General features: G+C 42.5%; 1 protein-coding gene across 2 annotated transcripts in view; it reads right to left on the bottom strand.

The window, feature by feature from the left end:
- HOMER3 (homer scaffold protein 3) overlaps positions 1-21,393 on the bottom strand; it is a 221,667-nt gene that overhangs the window by 81,577 nt on the left and 118,697 nt on the right. The window contains exon 2 of one of the 2 annotated variants that reach the window (XM_069767718.1): positions 20,145-20,322. The exons of the other annotated variant lie outside the window; for it this stretch is intronic. Coding sequence (XP_069623819.1) covers positions 20,145-20,164 — 20 coding nt within the window. The 5' untranslated portion in view covers positions 20,165-20,322. The remainder of the gene's footprint in view (positions 1-20,144; positions 20,323-21,393) is intronic. 2 annotated transcript variants of the gene reach the window in all.

The raw sequence follows: 21,393 nt of genomic DNA, 5'->3' as shown, positions 1-21,393 counted from the left end.
AGCACTGCCTAATAATCGACGTTGCAACAAGGTGGAACTCCACACTGCACATGGTTCAGAGGCTGTGCGAACAGAGGCGTGCTGTAATTAATTTGTGGGAGGATACACATACACGGGCAGGCACTTGGATGGCAGACATGGAGTTGTCTGGTGTGCAGTGGTCGAAGCTACAAGACCTCTGTCAAGTCCTTCAGTGTTTTGAGGAATGCACACAGCTGGTAAGTGCAGACGACGCCATCATAAGCATGAGCATCCCACTAATGCGTCTACTGATGCCAAGTTTGACGCACATTAAGGAGCTGGCGTCTGCAGCCGAGGAGAAGGAAAGCATTGATGACAGTCAGCCATTGTCTGCTCAGGGAACTCTCCTGGACGAGGTTGCGGACGAAGAGGAGGAGGATGATGGGGATGAATATTTATGGGAGGAGGATGCTTCTCCGGGGCAATAGAAACTGGTGGCGTTGCAAGGTTAGGTACAGGGTTTTTGCGGGACACAAGTGATGTTGATTTGCAAGAAAGTGCTCCTCAACCCAGCACAAGCAGTGAATTGACACCTGGAACATTGGCCCACATGGCTGAGAATGCCTTGCTTATCCTAAAACGGGACCCCCGCATTATCAAAATGTTGACCGATGACGATTACTGGTTGGCCTGCCTCCTCGATCCACGATATAAAGGAAAATTACAAAATATCATGCCAAACAAGCAACTCTTGTAGACCGTTTGGTTCAGGCATTCCCAGCACACAGCGGTGGTGATGGTTCTCACACGAGCCGTAGGGGGCAACATGGCAGAGGTGTTACAGGTGCACAAATCCGAAGTGGCATTGGACAGAGGGGTTTTATGACCAGGTTGTGGAGTGATTTCGCAATGACCGCTGATACGAATGGTACTGCTGCATCGATTCAAAGTGACAGGAGACAGCATTTGTCCGGTATGGTTATGAACTACTTTTCCTCCCTTATCGATGTTCTCCCTCACAGGTCATTCCCCTTTGATTACTGGGCATCTAAAATAGACACCTGGCCTGAATTGGCAGAATATGCATTACAGGAGCTCACTTGCCCTGCTGCTAGTGTGCTATTAGAAAGGGTCTTCAGTGCTGCTGGTTCAATGCTGACCGAAAAAAGGACAAATCTGGCTACCCAGAATGTTGATGATCTAACCTCCATTAAATCAAATTATTTTGCCCCACCTTCCTCTGCTGACATGTAGCTTGCCTGAAAAATGTCTTGCTTTTGGCCTCCTCTTACTGACTTCTCCAATTCCTCCATTTGCAGCTGCTGAATGTCCACCATAGGCCATTTTTATACCTCCCTAAATGGGCTGACTCCCCCCACAGGGCCATGGTCACCACCTGGCGCAAGCACCGTGCGAGTGCCGTTTGCCTGGACAGGTGGGTGTGCCCACTCTTGGGCGACGGCACTGGCACAGGGTCCCTCATAATACAATGAAGTGTCTCTGACGGTGGTGGTGCACAACCAACGTCAGAAACACCGTCGTAATATGAGGGGCCCTGTGCCAGTACCGCCGCCCATGAGACAGTGTTTTCCTCCAGCTCGAATAGTGCTCTACCACTTGCAATACTTACCTCTCCCTGCTCCTCCACTGTTTAGTCTGTGCTGTTAAATCCTTCAATGGCACTGCCAATACAAATTTGTTGAAATGATAGATGATAGTTAAAATATACAGGGGCCCTGGCCCCCAATTAGACGAGTTAATACTTTGCGCCTACTACCACTGTCTGCTACTAAGCAGAGGAGCCCACCCCTGTACCTAGCTATGCCACCTGTTTATTTATGAACAATTTTTTGGCAGACATTTAGCCCACTTTATTATTTGGGCCTACTAACTTAGTCTGCTACTCATTACAATTTTCCGACACTGAGCAAAGCAATGCCGCCTGTTTAGTCCTGTTACCAATTTTGAACTGCATTTAGCCTACTTTATTATTTGGACCTACTAACTGTGTCTGCCACTCATTACAGTTTTCCTCCACCAAACAAAGCAATGCCGCCTGTTTAGTCCTGTTACCAATTTTTAACTGCATTTAGCCTACTTTATTATTTGGACCTACTAACTGTGTCTGCCACTCATTACAGTTTTCCTCCACTGAACAAAGCAATGCCGCCTGTTTAGTCCTGTTGCCAATTTTGAACTGCATTTAGCCTACTTTATTATTTGGACCTACAAACTGTGTCTGCCACTCATTACAGTTTTCCTCCACTGAACAAAGCAATGCCGCCTGTTTAGTCCTGTTGCCAATTTTGAACTGCATTTAGCCTACTTTATTATTTGGGCCTACTAACTGTGTCTGCCACTCATTACAGTTTTCCTCCACTGAACAAAGCAATGCTGCCTGTTTAGTCCTGTTACCAATTTTGAACTGCATTTAGCCTACTTTATTGTTTGGGCCTACTAAATGTGTCTGCCACTCATTACAGTTTTCCTCCACTGAACAAAGCAATGCCGCCTGTTTAGTCCTGTTACCAATTTTGAACTGCATTTAGCCTACTTCATTATTTGGGCCTACTAACTGAGTCTGCCACTCATTAAAAATTTCCTCCACTGAACAAAGCAATGCCGCCTGTTTAGTCCTGTTACCAATTTTGAACTGCATTTAGCCTACTTTATTATTTGGGCCTATATCTGTGTTTCCTCTTCACCCTGCCCATTGCCCAGCCACTGCTAGATGAGTCTGCTGGTACATTGACCCAGACCACTACATTACCCTTGCACTCTACACAGCCAGAATATGACCCTGCTGAAAGTCAGGTTCGCCTTCCTGCATACTATACCACCTTACACGGGGACAAAGAAAAAGGTGCAGATGAAAGTGCAGGTTCTTTCATCAGGTGGGGGGGCATACTCGTTGGCGACGTCACTGGCACAGGACCCCTCATAGTAAGAAAAGGTGTCTCTGCCAGTGGGGGCGCCACGCGCTGTCAAACATGCCGCCGTACTATGAGGAGCCCTGTGCTAGGGCCAACGAGTGGGCCCCCCCTGCTTGCTCAGGATCACAGCACTTGCAAAGTTGAAATACTTACCTCTCCCTGCTCCACCGCCGTGACGTATTCCGCGTTTCCTGGGCCCACGAAAATCTTGAGTCAGCCCTACCCCCCCCACAACTTTAGCCAAATGACCGCCAGTTTTCAATGCCTAACTATTATTATAGAGTAAATTAAGATTGACAAGCTTAACACTAGGACTACTGGACTCGTGAACCCTGACTAGAACTACTGCAAGTAAGTAGTCAAAATGACTATACCAGTAGTCCTAGTGTTAAGTAATAAGAATTGATGTTTTTGGCATTAAAATGGGCACTGTAGGTGTTTTCCTGTCCTCCACTAACTGCCGACTTTGATTCCCCATTGACTTGCAATGGGTTTCGTGTTTCAGTCGGCCCCCGACTTTTCGAAATAATAGGCTGATTTCACCCGACCCGACTTTTGACAAAGTCGAGTTTCACGAAACCCGACTCGATCCGAAATAAGTAAAAGTCGCTCAACTCTACCCCCAAGGTGTTGGAAAATCTCCGGGGTCTCAGCTACTGGGGGTAGCTGAAACCCAGAGAACATGATTGACAGCAAAAAAAAGAAGTCTGATTTCCCATTTACTTTCTCTTTCCATTGATGTGATCTAGCAAATCAGAAGAGAGAGAAATGAGGTCTTCACGAGCCCACCCCGGTACCTCCGGTGTCTGTGGACCCTCCTGCATCCCCTGGCCCTCAGTTTCTTCTTCCGGGAAGAACATGGAGGGCGAGATCTGCCGGCCAGCACCCAGCAATACTAGGAGATTTTTCCTATTGGTTCATTGATCACTGTGATAGATCCTATTACAATGATCAAAATAAAAAAAATAGTAAATCAACCCCCCTTTATCACCCCCCTTAGATAAACAAAAATAATAAAATTAAGAAAAATGTTTTTTTTCCATTAGGGTTAGAGTTAGGGCTAGGGTTAAGGTTGGGGTTAGAACTAGGGTTAGGGTTGGGGCTAGGGTTAGGATTGAACTAGGGTTAGGGTTGGGGCTAGAGTTGGTTTAGAGCTAGGGTTAGGGTAGGGCCAGGGTTAGGGCTGGGGCTAGGGTTGGGGCTTTCCCCCACATACGGGGTATCGCCGTACTCAGTAGAGATTGTACAACAAATTTTGTGATCCATTTTCTCCTGATACCCTTGTGAAAATAAAAAATTTGGTTCCAAAGTAAAAAATTTTGTGAAAAAAGCAAAATGTTCATTTTTCCTTCCCCATTGCTTTAGTTCTCATAAAGCACCTGAAGGGTTAATAAACTTCTTGAATGTGTTTTTGCGCACCTTGAGGGGTGCAGTTTTTAGAATGGTGTCACTTTGGGGTATTTTCTGTTATATTGACTCCCCAAACTCACTTCAAATGTGAGGTGGTCACTAAAAAAATGGTTTTGTAAATTTTAATGGAAAAATTAGAAATCGCTGGTCAACTTTTAACCCTTATAACTTCCTAACAGAAAAAAACATTTGTTTCCAAAATATTGCTGATGTAAAGTAGACGTGTGGGAAATTTTATTTATTAAGTATTTTGTGTGACACCACTCTCTGATTTAAGGGCATAAAAATTCAAAGTTTGAAAATTGCAAAATATTTGCCATATTTCCGTCTTTTTCATAAATAAACGCAAGTCATATCGAAGAAGGATGAATTGACCCCCTAGTTAATGCGAAATACGCGTCAGGGTGCCACACTGCACAACCAGGTCATGTATACCTCATTTACTTAAAGCTTTTTACTGCCTCCTTCTTGCTCACTACTAAATAATCACTGTTCTGTTAACCTTGCAACACTAGGCTTACTTTTGGTACAATGGGTTCTTCTTTAGATATAACCTTTGCTAAATATTTCCACTTGGAAACCCTATTTTTTGAATATAGTACTTATATATATCTGACAGAATAAATAAGTTATTTAACTATTTACTGAACCAATTGTTGTGGAAAGCAGGTTTACATTACTTTATGCATAGACTCTCATGAAAACCAATTGCTTTGAAATAATTGTTGTTGGCAAGGTGGTTAATATAATCTTGCACATAGATTCTTGCAAGTACTAACTGCTTTTGAAATAAATACTTTTGGACTAGTTCAGCTACCCTTTAATATAACCCTGATATAAGTTCAAGCCAGTAACTGCCTCCTAGACTGAATATATTTTTACTGTTCACTATAAGCACTTAGCACTTTATGTCAGTAACATCCTGCAATTATTTCAGAAAAAATCATTATATAAACAGTGGAAGATATATCATTTTTCTATGTATGGTGACTCCTATATGAAGCATACTTTGCTCAGGCTTTTATTTTACTTTATGCATAGACTCTCATGAAAACCAATTGCTTTGAAATAATTGTTGTTGGCAAGGTGGTTAATTGAAGAAATCTTACCACTAACATGAAGTACAGTATGTCATGAAGAAAACAGTATTAGAATCAGTGGGATCCGTTGAAGCGTTCCAGAGTTATAACCTCATAAAGTGACAGTGGTCAAAATTGTTAAAATTGGCTTGGTCATTAAGTACAAAATTGGCTCTGTCACTAAGGGGTTAAGTTCTTGGCTCCAATGCAAAATATGTCCCAGACCCCATCCCCATCACATGCCATTTAGAATAAAACTATTTGCTTATTAGGCTAAATGTCCTTTGCCTATTCTAGGTCATCAAGCTTGCAGATGTCACACAAATCCGCAACTCAAACCCGCATATTCCTCATATTCTTGATCAAGCGCCTTAAAGGTTTTCCCACGAACAAGGTACATTTGAATCAATAGATCTTGGAATAATAAGTTCCACAATTAGATTTATGATAAGCTCACAGGTTTGTTGACCCAGAAAAGTGTTTACTTCTTGCTGCCAGTGCAAAAAGCAACTAATCGCATGGGTGGTGGGTGGCAGAGCCCCACTAATCTGCTACTGACCTATCCTGAATACCTATCCTGTTGATCGGTCAACAAATACCTATGCGTGGATGTAATGTGGCCAGGGTGGTAGTCATGACAACGGACTGTAATTTTCCCACACTTTGGAGCCCCACAGATAGAATACAGTGTCTCTTCATTTGCATGTGCAGCGTGCAGCAGTACACTTACGTTCACTGTCAGAGTCCTCTCAAGTTTTGTCACTCCAGCTTTGCGTTTCCGAGCTCCATAAAACATCCCAGAGACACAGTTCTTTTCCAAAAATTGAACTTTACTAAGCAATAGGGCATCGATCACACTTGCAGCACCGGTTTCACAAAGGGACATCTTCTGTGCTTTCCCTGCCTTCCGGGCAGCCCCTATCCTTCCTATCAGCTCCGTCTCTCTTCTTCTGACAATCTCTGCCTTATCTCTAGACAATCTCTGTCTCTTCCGTGCCTTCTTTCAAACCAGTTCTCTGCCATCCTCTCGCCCGGTTCCAATAGGGAAAGGTGCCAAGAATGCCATCTGAGCTACTCCTGCCATGGTCGTAGACCTTGATTCCTTCTTAGGATGGTCCTCCTTGAGCTGGTGCCCGCCTGCACGATCCTCAGCCTGGGGCCACTTCATGCCATAGCAGCTCTATCCCCACAGCTGGCAGACTGTCTTCTTCACTGCTCCTTACACCTCACCCTGGGCAAGGCTGCCCCAGCTCTGCTCCCTAACCAGGAAGGGTCTCTCTTATCTCCCCTTGCTTCTGCACTGCACTGCCCTATAGCTTCTCCCAACTACTACACATCTATGCTGCCTGTACCTTACTAACACTCGTATCTATTCTATTCCCTATCTCATTGATGCCCCCACTATTCTAATCCTAACCCATCCCTAAGAATATACACAGTATATGACAAGCACATCATATTACAGTACATAACAAGTATAATAACATTAGCGAACTATGAGGTGCCACTCGTAATCATGTGAACAGCATCCAGGCGAGAGGAGGCAGGTGATGGTCCCCGCAACCTCCTTACACAATTTATTTTCTTAATGCCTTGACTTATGGACTTCGCAGTGGGTCAACAGTGGACTGGAGCAAACCCCACAATCTTGCACTTTGAGTATTTTAGCCAAAAATACATTGGGGTGAACATGCCCCTATAATTTGTGTTAAGACCGGTCAGCTGCTTCCCTACTGTTCGCCCCTATAATTTGTGCTCAGGCCAGTCAGCTGCTTCCCTACTGTTCGCCCTTATAATTTGTGCTCAGGCCAGTCAGCTGCTTCCCTACTGTTCGCCCCTATAATTTGTGCTTGAGCCAGTCAGTTTCTTTTCTACTGTTCACCCCAATAACTTGCGCTTGGGCCAGTCAGCTGCTTCCCTACTGTTCCCAACTGCCCCAATCTAATGAATTACAGTGGCTTCTATTTCATCTATTAACCAGGGAGGATTATTTTGACTCCTGGGAATACAGGCTGTATGGAAGATGGTTCTTTCCTTAATGAGATATATTAAAGTACAAAGCTCAGTGCCAAATATTGTGATACATTAACAATACTATAGCAAAGTAGTGACATCACCTCTAAAGTCTGATAAAACAGAAAATATTTTGACAAGTAAAATGCAACAGAATGCAAGTCATTTTAAGCCTAGGAGAATTAGAGTGAATTTCATTCCATTAAGAAATTATTTTGCTTTACTAATTATTCACTTTCCAATTAATCTGTTTATTTCCCCAAAGAGTAGGGGTGCAGGCATCTTTGCATCTGCACTGTGTGACCCAGATGAAGTGACAGCTGATTAATCTGACCCAAACCACAGCTTTTCTTAATTGGGTCTTGGGGAATTTCCAAATGAAATGCACATATTTCCAGTTAATCACGCCCGGGTCACTGAGAGATATTGCTTTCTCTAGCTGTAAAGTGAAAAACTACATATGCCAACAAAACAAAGATATTTGAAATTCCGAATTGCTTGCTACATTTCAGCCTTGGAAAGTCTGTAATTTGCATTGTTTCATATGGTTATCTATGACAGCTGGCAGTGAATAAAAAGAGACAGGGAACAGACTTCCTTTGCAGTTCCGGCTGACGCAATAATAGATATTACAAGCATTTTGGAGAAAAATTCACTCACGTAAATAGCAACTGTACTTCCAGCAAACTTTCTGTAAATCGATAAAACATTCAAATACAACATTAGAAACCGTGCAATATATCTTATTCCGATGCATTTTTTTCCACAATTTTCCAAAAACGTGGTAAAATTGCCATGGATTTACTATTTTTTTCAGAATATCACAGCAAAAAAACGCATTGCAAATGCAGCATATGAGCCACTTCGTCCCCTATCCCCTAAACACCCCTTCCATTTTCAATAAACAGCTCAAATCTGTCTTGCTCAATAGAGGACAGACTACCAGCCATGAGAAGTCAGGTTTCTCGGCCCTAATTATACTCTATAGAGTTTTGAGAAAGAAGAGTAGTGAGAAAACAGGCACAGAAAAATGGTGCAGAGTTTAGGGCTCATACCCATCCGTGTAAAAAACAAAACAAAAAAAAGGTCCAATATTGTTCCTAAAAAGTCGGACTAGTTTCATACCAGTGGCATGCGATTTTCATGAGAGTACTTTTATGACTTTTATTACCTAGTATCCCATTAACATCCGAATCCCATGTGAATGCAATTCGATTTTAACATTAGCTTTTACATAGAGGAGTTCTCCATGTCATTTAAATATAGCTTTCAATATATATATATATATATATATATATATATATATATATATATACTGTATGCAAGTGAGATATAGAATCAGTGCTTTTGTGTGTGCAGCTTACTGTGCATGTAATTTAGTAATGAATAATTACATTTCAGAAAAAAATACTGTGGGAGCCCCTGAAAAATAATTTACCAGAAGAGGGAAAGCGGACAGCTTCCCAGGCTATTGATATCAGCTTCCCAGGCTATTAATATCAGCTCACAGCTGTATACTAAGCCTTTACTGTTTATTAAAATGGGTGACCCCCTATAAAAATAAAGATTATTATTATTATTATGAATAAATGATGTAGAGTCCTCTATAATTAATAACCAGCAAAGGCTATGCAGACAGCTGCAGGCTAATATTAATAGGCTAGGAAGGGGTCATGGATATTGACCCTGTCTCACACTAAAAACATCAGCTCTCAGCTGCCGCAAAAAAGGCGCATCCATAACATGTGCCAATTCTGGCACTTACCCTCACTCTTCCCACTTGCTCTGGTGCCTTGGCAAGTGGGGTAAAAGTTGGGGAGTTGATGTCAGCTTTGTATTTGCAGTTGACATCAAGCACAGGGGTTAGTAATACAGAACAGAATATTATAAGTCACCACAATTACTAACCTCCATAGTCATATTGTAAATTAAAAAACTCCCTGAATAAAGTCCTTTATTGAAATAATGACACTGACACCTTTATCGAATTAAAAATTAAACAAACAATTATACTCACTTTTACTCCCAATCCGTTGAAACCCATGTCCCTTGTAAAGAAATAAGACAATAAAGCAACATAATCGTTACCTTCCCCAAAGTGAAAATAATAACCCATTTGTCCATAGCCAACTCTAGCTCTGCTACATCTACTTAGCATTCTGAAAGCTGGCATGATGTGAGCATTCAGGATGTTAGGCAACAGAGACACTGAGCTGTGCATGCTTTTAGCATGCCAAGTGTATGTAGCATTACTAACCCCAAATTGACTATGGAGTTAGTAATGGGGGTGTCTTATAGATGCCTCTCCATTACTAACCCCTGGGCTTGATGTTACCTGACAATACAAGGTGACATCAACCCCAACCCTATCACCCTCTTTCCAATGCCACAGGGCACGTGAGAAGAGAGAATCTAAGTGCCAGATTTGACCCATCCTGCGGATGCGCTATTTCGGGGGGGGGGGGGGGGGGGGGCTCAGCTCAGAGCTGATGTTATAAGTCTGGGAGGGAATCAATATACAAAGACCCTTCTTAGCCTATTTATATCAGCACTAGATTGTGGCCCGATTCTAACGCATCGGGTATTCTAGAATATGCATGTCCCCGTAGTATATGGACAATGATGATTCCAGAATTCGCGGCAGACTGTGCCCGTCGCTGATTAGTCGAGGCAACCTTTATGACATCATTGTCACCATGGCAACCATTATGTCAGACAGACAGACAGAAAGACAGACAGACAGACAGACAGACGGAAAAACCCTTAGACAATTATATATATAGATACAACTGTCTGTCTAGCCTTTGCTGGTCTGGTTATTAATTATAGTGGGGACCCCACATTGTTTTCTTTTGGGGTCCTCCATTTTAATAACCATACCTGTGAGCTGATAGTAATAGCCTGGGAAGCTGCATGGGTATTAACCCCTTCCCAGGCTATAAACATCAGCTCCCAGCTGTCCACTTTCCCTCTGCTGGTTAATAAAATGTTGGGGGATCCCACGCCACTTTTTTCAGAAAATTATTCATTTATTAATTAAAAACATGTACAGTAAGTTACACACGCACTGTTCTGATTATAAATGTCACTGACATCTTTATATCTATCTATTCTATGTATTCTATGGCCACAGTATTGCATGTAACAGAAATAATAGTAAAGTAGCACGAGTGCATGTGGTGCCGCACTGATGGATGCCACTAACCCAGGCCTTCCTGGAGGACCAATAGGAGCTACTGCAGTACCTGAGCATGTGACCCCAGACCTCCACTGAGAGGTCTTCCTTTGGGCATGCTCAGAAGGGGAAAAACAGGACTTAGTCCCAGAGACGTCTGCTCGCCGCTGATCAGTACAGGCTACAATGGCAGAGCCTGGAAAGGCAGCAATAACCCTTTGCACAGAACCAGACTGAGCGAGACGCTGGGTCCGACGTCTCCGGTGAGCAGGCTCCACTGCGGCTGAAGCAGAATGAGAGACCGCAGCAGACAAGGCTCGAGATTCCCCCTGTGCAGCGTCAGGAACTCAACTCCTAACAAATATATCTACATATAAATATATCTCTTATATCTATCCTACTCTGAGTTGTCATGCTCTGATTGTACTGTACTGTACGGTACCTGAAATGTCGGGTTTTCAAGGACATGGGTGTGTAAAAATCGGACAGCATTCACATGGTCCAAGTGCTATACGATTTTTATTTTTTTAATCACACCCATTAACTTGCATTGGCTGGTCCCAGCCGAGACACGAAGACAAACACAGCATGCTGTGATTTTTTTTCTCAGTATGATCTGAGCTGAGAAAAAATTATTTTTTTCATCCTTTAATGCATGTTCTACCATTCTTGCAGGATGCAGCCAGGCCTTTTTTTGTTGGTTGGGTGAACTGGGGCATCTGTTCTTGTGGGGTGCACTCATATAGTTCCAGGCAGCCTGCCTGACATGCAGTGGGGGATATAATTATTTGATCCCTTGCTGATGACATGAACAGGCTATAATTAATTGTAGGTTCATTTTAACATTGAGAGATAGAATATCAAAAATAAAATCCAGAAAATCACATTGTATAAATTATATAAATGTATTTGCCTTTTGCAGTGAGAAATAAGTATTTGATCCCCTACCAACCATTAAGAGTTCTGGTTCCTGCAGACCAGTTAGACGCTCCTAACCAGCTCGTTACCTGCATTAACCCCTTACCGACCTGTGCCGTACTATTACTGCGGAGGTTGGATCCCCTGTTGATGTGGGCTCCAGTGCTGAGCCAACCTCAAAGCTGGGACATGTCAGCTGTTTTGAACAACTGACATGTGCCCTGCGTTGAGAAACACGTGATGGTGTCTCCGTGGTGTTGGATGTTATGATCTCCCCGAGGTCATTCATCCTTATGTTTATAGTCCTTTTACTAGGCACTGCTCCTAATAGCCAGTTTCCTACTCCACACTGATGAGGGGCAAATACCCCGAAACAGCTGTCTGTGGATGGATACCATGTTTTGGCATAGGTGGTTTTCCTTTTTGGATGCTGCCCTTCCCGTGGTTGTTCCTTCCCGGTGAAAGACCTGGCTATTTATTGCTTGCGTTGAGAAACATGTGATGGTGTCTCAGTGGCTTTTCTACATGCATTTGCATATTTCCCATAAGAGATGGGAGCAGTGTTCTGGATCACTGCGTTGAGAAACACGTGATGGTGTCTCCGTGGTGTTGGATGTTTTGATCTCCCCGAGGTCATTCATCCTTATGTTTATAGTCCTTTTACTAGGCACTGCTCCTAATAGCCAGTTTCCTACTCCACACTGATGAGGGGCAAATACCCCGAAACAGCTGTCTGTGGATGGATACCATGTTTTGGCATAGGTGGTTTTCCTTTTTGGATGCTGCCCTTCCCGTGGTTGTTCCTTCCCGGTGAAAGACCTGGATATTTATTGCTTGCGTTGAGAAACACGTGATGGTGTCTCCGCGGCTTTTCTACATGCATTTGCATATTTCCCATAAGGGATGGGAGCAGTGTTCTGGATCACTGCGTTGAGAAACACGTGATGGTGTCTCCGTGGTGTTGGATGTTTTGATCTCCCCGAGGTCATTCATCCTTATGTTTATAGTCCTTTTACTAGGCACTGCTCCTAATAGCCAGTTTCCTACTCCACACTGATGAGGGGCAAATACCCCGAAACAGCTGTCTGTGGATGGATACCATGTTTTGGCATAGGTGGTTTTCCTTTTTGGATGCTGCCCTTCCCGTGGTTGTTCCTTCCCGGTGAGAGACCTGGCTATTTATTGCTTGCGTTGAGAAACACGTGATGGTGTCTCAGCGGCTTTTCTACATGCATTTGCATATTTCCCATAAGAGATGGGAGCAGTGTTCTGGATCACTGCGTTGAGAAACACGTGATGGTGTCTCCGTGGTGCTGGATGTTTTGATCTCCCCGAGGTCATTCATCCTTATGTTTATAGTCCTTTTACTAGGCACTGCTCCTAATAGCCAGTTTCCTACTCCACACTGATGAGGGGCAAATACCCCGAAACAGCTGTCTGTGGATGGATACCATGTTTTGGCATAAGTGGTTTTCCTTTTTGGATGCTGCCCTTCCCATGGTTGTTCCTTCCCGGTGAAAGACCTGGCTATTTATTGCTTGCGTTGAGAAACATGTGATGGTGTCTCCGCGGCTTTTCTACATGTATGAACTCATACTGACCTGGAGAATCATAATGGCAGGTCAGTTTTAGCATTTACTGAACCTAGCAAAAAAGCCAAACAAAAAACAAGTGTGGGATTGCACTTTTTTTGCAATTTCACCGCACTTGGAATTTTTTCCGGCTTTCTAGTACATGACATGCTAAAACCAATGATGTCGTTCAAAAGTGCAACTTGTCCCGGAAAAAACAAGCCCTCAAATGGCCATATTGACGGAAAAATAAAAAAGTTATGGCTCTGGGAAGGAAGGGAGCGAAAAACGAGAACGCAAAAATGGAAAAGGGCAAGGTCATGAAGGGGTTAAAGACAGCTGTCTTACATAGTCACCTTTATAAAAGACTCCTGTCCACAGACTCAATCAGTCAGACTCTAACCTCGACAACATGGGCAAGACCAAAGAGCTTTCTAAGGATGTCAGGGATAAGATCATAGATCTGCACAAAGATGGAATGGGCTACAAAACCATAAGTAGGACGCTGGGTGAAAAGGACACAACTGTTGGTGCAATAGTAAGAGAATGGAAGAAATACAAAATGACTGTCAATCAACATCGATCTGGGGCACCATGCAAAATCTCACCTCATGAGATAGCCTTGATCATTAGGAAGGTGAGAGATCAGCCTAAAACTACCAGTAAGGAACTTGTTAATGATCTCAAGGCAGCTGGGACCACAGTCACCAAGAAAACCATTGGTAACACATTATACCGTAAAGGTTTAAAATTCTGCAGTGCCCACAAGGTCCCCTTGCTCAAGAAGGCACATGTGCAGACCCATATGAAGCTTGCCAATGAACACCTGGATGATTCTGTGAGTGATCTGGAGAAGTGCTGTGGTCAGATGAGATAAAAATTGAAGTAGTTGGCTTTAACTGAACTCGCCGTGTTTGGAGCAAGAGAAATGCTGCCTATGACCCAAAGAACACAGTCACCACTGTCAAGCATGGAGGTGGAAACATTATGTTTTGTGGTTGTTTCTCTGCTATGAGCACAGAACTACTTCACCGCATCAATGGGAGAGTGGATGGAATCCTGAGTGACAATCTCCTTCCCTCCGCCAGGACATTAAAAATGGGTCGTGACTGGGTCTTCCAGCAAGACAATGACCCAAAACATACAGCCAAGGCAATAAAGGAGTGGCTCAAAAAGAAGCACATGACCAGTCTCCATACCTTAATCCCATAGAAAACCTATGGAGGGAGTTGAAGCTCCGAGTGGCCAGGTAACAGCCTCAAAATCTTAATGATTTAGAAATGATCTGCAAAGAGGAGTGGACCAAAATTCTTCCTGACATGTGCACAAACCTCATCATCAACTACAAAAAAAAGTCTGACTGCTGTACATGCCAACAAGGGTTTTGCCACCAAGTATTGAGTCTTGTTTGCCAGAGGGATCAAATACTTATTTCTCACTGCAAAATGAAAATAAAATAACATAAATTATACAATGTGATTTTCTGGATTTTAATTTTGATATTCTGTCTATCAATGTTAAAATTAACCTACCCTTAAAATTATAGCCTGTTCATGTCTTTGTCTGTGGGTAAACTTACAAAATCAGCAAGGGATCAAATACTTATTTCCCCCACTGTAATACTATGGGCGTCATAAATAGGCTGTAAGTGGACGCTGTGCATCACACGTACCTGTGTGACTGGCGTTTTATTCAAGCCTCATTTGTGTGCATTTTTTACTTGGCAGCCACCCCTCCATAAATTGGTAGGTTTGTGAGTGGCTGCTTTCATCAGTAGTTTGCTCCTGTGCTGCCCCTGCCTTTATAATTTGGGTCTGCTGCATCCTGCATGTGCATTTGTGATCTGACTTAGTTTTGGTAAGGCTGTTTTTTTCTGGTTTGTATTCTGAGAATAAAATAGCAGATGACTAGGAACTCATAGATTAACATTGGTCAGAGTGCAATCAATTTTTTTTTATCAGATTGCAATTGTCTGTTTTTGTTACACATGAGTATGAGCCCTTAGAACCAGTCTTTTATCTCACTTCAGAGTTGGATTCACATCTACACGGCTCAGTACTGCTGTAAATCTCCCTCCTTGCTGCTAATACCTTTCTCTAAAGGTACCGTCACACTGAACGATATCGCTAGCGATCCGTGACGTTGCAGCGTACTCGCTAGCGATATCGTCCAGTGTGACAGGCAGCAGCGATCAGGCCCCTGCTGGGAGATCGCTGGTCGGGGAAGAAAGTCCAGAACTTTATTTCGTCGCTGGACTCCCCGTAGACATCGCTGAATCGGCGTGTGTGACACCGATTCAGCGATGTCTTCGCTGGTAACCAGGGTAAACATCGGGTAACTAAGCGCAGGGCCGCGCTTAGTAACCCGATGTTTACCCTGGTTACCATCCTAAAAGTAAAAAAACAAACACTACATACTTACCTACAGCCGTCTGTCCTCCAGCGCTGTGCTCTGCTCTCCTCCTGCTCTAGCTGTGAGCGTCGGTCAGCCGGAATGCAGAGCGGTGACGTCACCGCTCTGCTTTCTGGCTGCCCGGCGCTCACAGCCAGACCAGAGAAGCAGAGCGCCGAGGACAGACGGCTGTAGGTAAGTATGTAGCGTTTGTTTTTTTACTTTTTAGGATGGTAACCAGGGTAAACATCGGGTTACTAAGCGCGGCCCTGCGCTTAGTTACCCGATGTTTACCCTGGTTACCGGGGACCTCGGGATCGTTGGTCGCTGGAGAGCGGTCTGTGTGACAGCTCTCCAGCGACCAAACAGCGACGCTGCAGCGATCCGGATCGTTGTCGGTATCGCTGCAGCGTCGCTATGTGTGACGGTACCTTAAGTAAAGGAACTAAGAGCATAAATCCCTCTTTATGTGCTGTATGTTTTGAGAGAGACCATAGCAACTAGTCTCTTTCCACTAGTTCAGAGTCATTTGAAAATTAAAGGGGTTGTCTCATTGTTAATCAAATTGGTAAAATTGGAAGGTAATTCTATAAACAAGTAACTTTGCAACTTACCTCTAATTAAAAAGATTTTTTTATTCAATTGCGTTACCTAAGTTACCAGCCACCTCTGTAGTCTGCCAGAGGTGGCCAGTTTCTTAGGCAAGAAGCAGGTTTTATGATTTAAGGACTGCAGCAGTGCTCTAAAGCATAGCATCTGCTCCTTACCTATGAGGGGACAAACCATTCAGAAAAGCGGACAAGCAGGCTTCTGGTCTGAATTGTGAACCTTGAGAAGTGCAATGCTCCACGGCAAGCAGGAAGTTGGGAGGCAGAAGGGTGGTGCGTTCATAAAGACAGAAGATTGATACAATCTCTATAAGAGATACTGTAGAACCATCAGAGAGGAAATCTGGTGAAAATGCAGTAGACAAGTCATGTAATGCCCAGACGGCCAGATATAGTGTTATTCCTCATGTACTGGAGAACTTATTCCGAAGTCACCTGAAAGTACAGCCATCCTTTAAGTTTTACTAAACTTACAATGTGGTGGTTTATGTGATGATTTGTGAATAATACATAGATTTTCACAAAGAAAAAATGAAAAAGAAAACAAGTAAATGTCAACTGCATGCATACAATATTTATGGGTCAGTCTCCCCAGTGGCATCCGTGGCCATAATGCGATCTGTCAACAGCAGACAGGCTGCAGAAGGCAACAGCAGGTGATCACTATTCAGCAGTTCTGAATAATGTAATGATTCCATAAAAGCACCCTTTTTTTTAATAAAGATTCAAGTAACTATGGAATTCATGGAAATGCAGACAGTCTCTATGCAAAAACAATATATGAGCTCATCACTCTGCCCCCTTTTAAAGAGGTCGGTCGCAAGGTTATTAATTGCTCCAGTGCTCTCCATAAATTAAAAAATCTATACTTAGGCTGTTCACATGTTGCAGCCACAATTTTTTTTTTCTCAGCAGCAAAAGCAAAAAGAATTTTGCCACTTTTTTTTTTCAAAATTGGGGCAAAAACACTGTGGCAAAAAATGCAACATGGCTGACTCTAAAATTACGTCTGAGCGGAATAGCAATATTTATTAATGCAAAGAAGGGAAAGGGAATGAGAAAATAATGAAAAAAGGCTAAAAAAAGCTGAAGCCAGCCCACCAACCAGACCATCAGAAATGGAATCCGTCCAGACCAAGACGTCCTGCAACAGCAACTCCAAACACCGAAAATATTCCATCTCCAGAAAGATGGGTAAAAAAGTCTGTAATGTAGGCATGAGTAAGACCTACATTGGTCGAAACGCGTAGCCGTATTCACACTATCACCTGTTTGGTCTACCTGGTGTAAGGAATTTTTATATCTTCATGGTGTTATAAATAAAGACTTTTTTACCCATCTTGCTGGAGCTGGAATATTTTCGGTGTTTAAAGGGAATGAGAGTCAGCTCACCACATCCAGAAGCACCTTGCTGTGAAGCCGCGCAGAGTCGTCCCAGTCCAGGACATGGAAAGAAATCAAAGAAGAAGGAGGTCCTACAGCATCAAATATCCACTACATAAGTTGATAATCCGTTTGGAATAAAAAATAGTCTTTTATTATCTCAACATAAGAAGTATACCTAGGAGGATGGCATTTCGTGTTTCAGAGAAGTGCTTTAACCCCTTAATCCCATATGATGTACTATCCCGTCAAGGTGACCTGGGACTTAATTTCTAGTGACGGGATAGTATGCCATACTGTTTAATGCGACATCGCAACTTAAGTCGCGGTGATCGCATTAAATTTCCGGCGCCATCTTACCTGGAGGAAGATGGCGCTGGCATCCCAGGGCATGGCTCCACCCCCAGGCCTCTCGATCGCTGTGATTGGCTGTTCAATTCTGAACAGCCAATCAAAGCGTTTCTCATTGTTTCAGCCAATTCAGATTGGCTGAAACAATGAGGTCCCAGGTTAGGATCGAGTACCGATGTTGGCCTCCTGAAATGTATGTTCGCTAAATGCACTCAATACTTGGTCAGGACTCCTTTTGCATCAATTACTGCATCAATAGAGCGTGGCATGGAGGCGATCAGCCTGTGGCACTGCTGAGGTGTTACGGAAGCCCAGGTTGCTTTGATAGCAGCCTTCAGATCGTCTGCATTGTTGGGTCTGGGGTCTCATCTTCCTCTTGACAATACCTCACAGATTCTCAATGGGGTTAAGGTCAGGCGAGTTTGCTGGCCAATCAAGCACAGTGATACTGTTGTTTTTAAACCAGGTATTGGTACTTTTGGCAGTGTGGACAGGTGCCAAGTCCTGCTGGAGAATGAAATGTCCATCTCCAAAAAGCTTGTCTGCGGTAAAGTGCTCTAAAATTTTCTGGTAGATGGCTGCGCTGACTTTGGTCTAGATAAAACACAGTGGACCTACACCAGCAGATGACATGGCTCCTGAAACCATCACTGATTATGGAAACTTCACACTAGACCTCAAGCAGCTTGGATTGTGGCCTCTACACTCTTCCTCCAGATCCTGGGACCTTGATTTCCAAATGAAATGTAAAATTTACTTTCATCTGAAAACAACACCTTGGACCACTGAGCAACAGTCCAGTTCCTTTTCTCCTTAGCCCAGGTAAGACACTTCTGGCGTTGTCTATTCATCATGAGTGGCTTGACACAAGGAATGTGACACTTGTAGCCCATGTCCTGGATATGTCTGTGTGTGGTTGCTCTTGAATGGCCTTTTTTAACAATTCTTTTAAGGCTGCGGTTATCCCGGTTGCTTGTGCACCTTTTTCTACTACACTTTTTCCTTCCACTCAACTTTCCATTATTATGCTTGGATACAGCACTCTGTGAACTTCTCTGTGCTTCTTTAGCAATGACCTTTTGTGGCTTACCCTATTTGTGGAGTGTGGAGCCTACTGAAACAGACTAAGGGACCTTTTTGAATGCTTAGGAAGCCTTTGCGAGTGTTTTTGGTGAATTATTTTAATTTACTGAGATAAAGACTTTTGGGTTTTATTGGCTGTAAGCCATAATCGTCAACATTAACAGATATAAACACTTGTAACAGATCACTCTCTAATGACTCTATATAATATATGAGTTTCACTTTTTGTACCGATGAACTGAAATAAATTAACTTTTTGATGATATTCTAATTGAGTGAGAAGCACTTGTATATACAGATCTCTATATAGCATGTTACTACAAACAAGAGTGGACTGGTCAAGTGCAAATTACACGATGAGCAGATAAAGGAAGTTGCACCAAAGACCAATATAGAAAATAAAAAAAATTGTTGCATCAATTATTGCATCAATTATATAAAAATATACTGATAGTATTAAAAAGCTTGGATATTGTCAAAATGAGTGATCAAAATGCCAAAATGTTGCTTGCTAGTCATTTTTACCAAACAACGAATACCGTAAAAACAAACCCAGAAAAAACAATTGCAGAATTGCATTTTGTTTTAGCAATTCCACCACACTTGTAATTTCTTTCCGTTTTGTATGTGAATACTTTTCTGCTCAATGATGACAAAAGTATTCTCGGAGTGATACCATTATTGGCTAAGCAGAAAATAATATGTTTGCAAGCTTTCAGAGTACAGAAGCTTATTCTTCTGAAAGCTGGCAAACATATATTATTTTCTATTTAGCCAATAACGGTATCACTCCGAGAATACTTCTGTCATCATTGGGCAGAAAAGTATTCACATCAATTCTACTGTCTAACACGCTACCACAATATAATTTGTTATTGAAAATAATTTCCATTTTGCAATACATTGAATAGTAAAATGCATGGTTCAATTCAAAACTTCAATTCATCCAACAAAACAAACTCAAACCCTCAAATATCTATGTTGATGCAAAAATGGAAAAGATGCTGCTCTTGGAAGAAAGGGAGGAAGAAACCAAAAATTGGAAAATCACCAAGTCTGGATAGGATTAATGTGGCAGTGCATCACTCTGTGCAGCTGTACAAGTTTCACAACAGCGTTGTATAATCATATTTCTCTTTTCAGCATTGCTTCAGGATAATATATAAAGTTCACTTTTCACAATAATGAAATTAGTAGAAATAAATAGCAATGGTGTATTACTGCTGTATAGATATAGGGTTTGGTTAGGAGTGAACAGAAAACCATACCTGTTAGTAGTAGAAGACATTTGCGAAGTAAAGATTGTGGAAGTGTAACAACAAAAAAGAAAAGAGAGAAGTCACGGTATCCTTGATAGACGAGAACACAGCATATGTTACAATAGTTCTTTCCTTAGGCTCCACAATGGCAATGTCTGGCCTTCTCAGGGCCCAAATTATTCATTTCCTGAAGAGATAGGAAACACATGTCATTTGTCTGTGCTAAGAAAGCCAGAAGTCCTGGCACCCAGACTTATCACGTCGCGCTTCATTGTTCTAGTCGTAGAAATACACATGCATATTGGTCAGGTGAATATGTGATAAAGCATCAATCTTTTACTTTTAGTGACAAAACGATATGTACATACAGACACCAGAATAAAACAAGATACAACATACAGTGGTTACTTCTGCCTATTTGTAAATATGGCAGGGAGCACATCATTTCTTCGGACAACACTCTATCAACGTGTCCAAAGTACAAACAGTATACAGCAGGCAAACTAGAAATAAAACTAGGTGTTGGTAAAAGATAGCAATACCGTCATTGCCAGAAATAGGAACCTTCAATTCAAATTTTTTTTTTTATTGTAGCACTTAAAGAGGGGGATTATTCAAATTAAATGGAGTACTTCCTCCAATTACTGCTGTTCCACTGATTCTGGAAGTTTTTCTTGTTTTTCTGTCCCCTCTGTTTCAAGTTTTAACAATATAAGCCGAAAAGTTTTGTGCCACAGAGGACATGTATCTACAGGGCAGGCAATAAATGATGGATCACAAGTACTGCCTCAGACAGATCTAGAACAGAGATCCTGAGCCCCCTCCTCCTCACTGCGCAACAGAGTCGAGGAGCAGTTTGGATATTCCAGTGGTCGTGAGTATGCCCTACCACTCCATTCAATGTCTTTGGGCAGACGACAAAAAATGATGGTTGTACATGATTGTATTAGTGCGATAAACGTTGCATGAATAGGCACCGCACATGTATGACACCTGTTAAATTCATTCTCCTACTCACTGTGGTCCTAAGAGTTCAAGATGTAGGACACCTACAAATCAAACATTTATCACAGTGGACACGCAATAAATATCCTCTATAGCAAATCTCCTACGCTACTTTGAAGGCCGAATAAGATAGAAAAGGAGAAACTGGATCAGGGATACACTGTATGGCTGCAGTCACACATTTAGTATTTGGTCAGTATTTTACATCAGTATGTGTAAGCCAAAACCAGGAGTGGGTGATAAATACAGAAGT

The sequence above is a fragment of the Ranitomeya imitator genome, chromosome 1, assembly GCF_032444005.1.
Source record: "Ranitomeya imitator isolate aRanImi1 chromosome 1, aRanImi1.pri, whole genome shotgun sequence".
NCBI classification, from domain to species: domain Eukaryota; kingdom Metazoa; phylum Chordata; class Amphibia; order Anura; family Dendrobatidae; genus Ranitomeya; species Ranitomeya imitator.
This window is presented reverse-complemented; position numbering and strand designations above follow the sequence as displayed.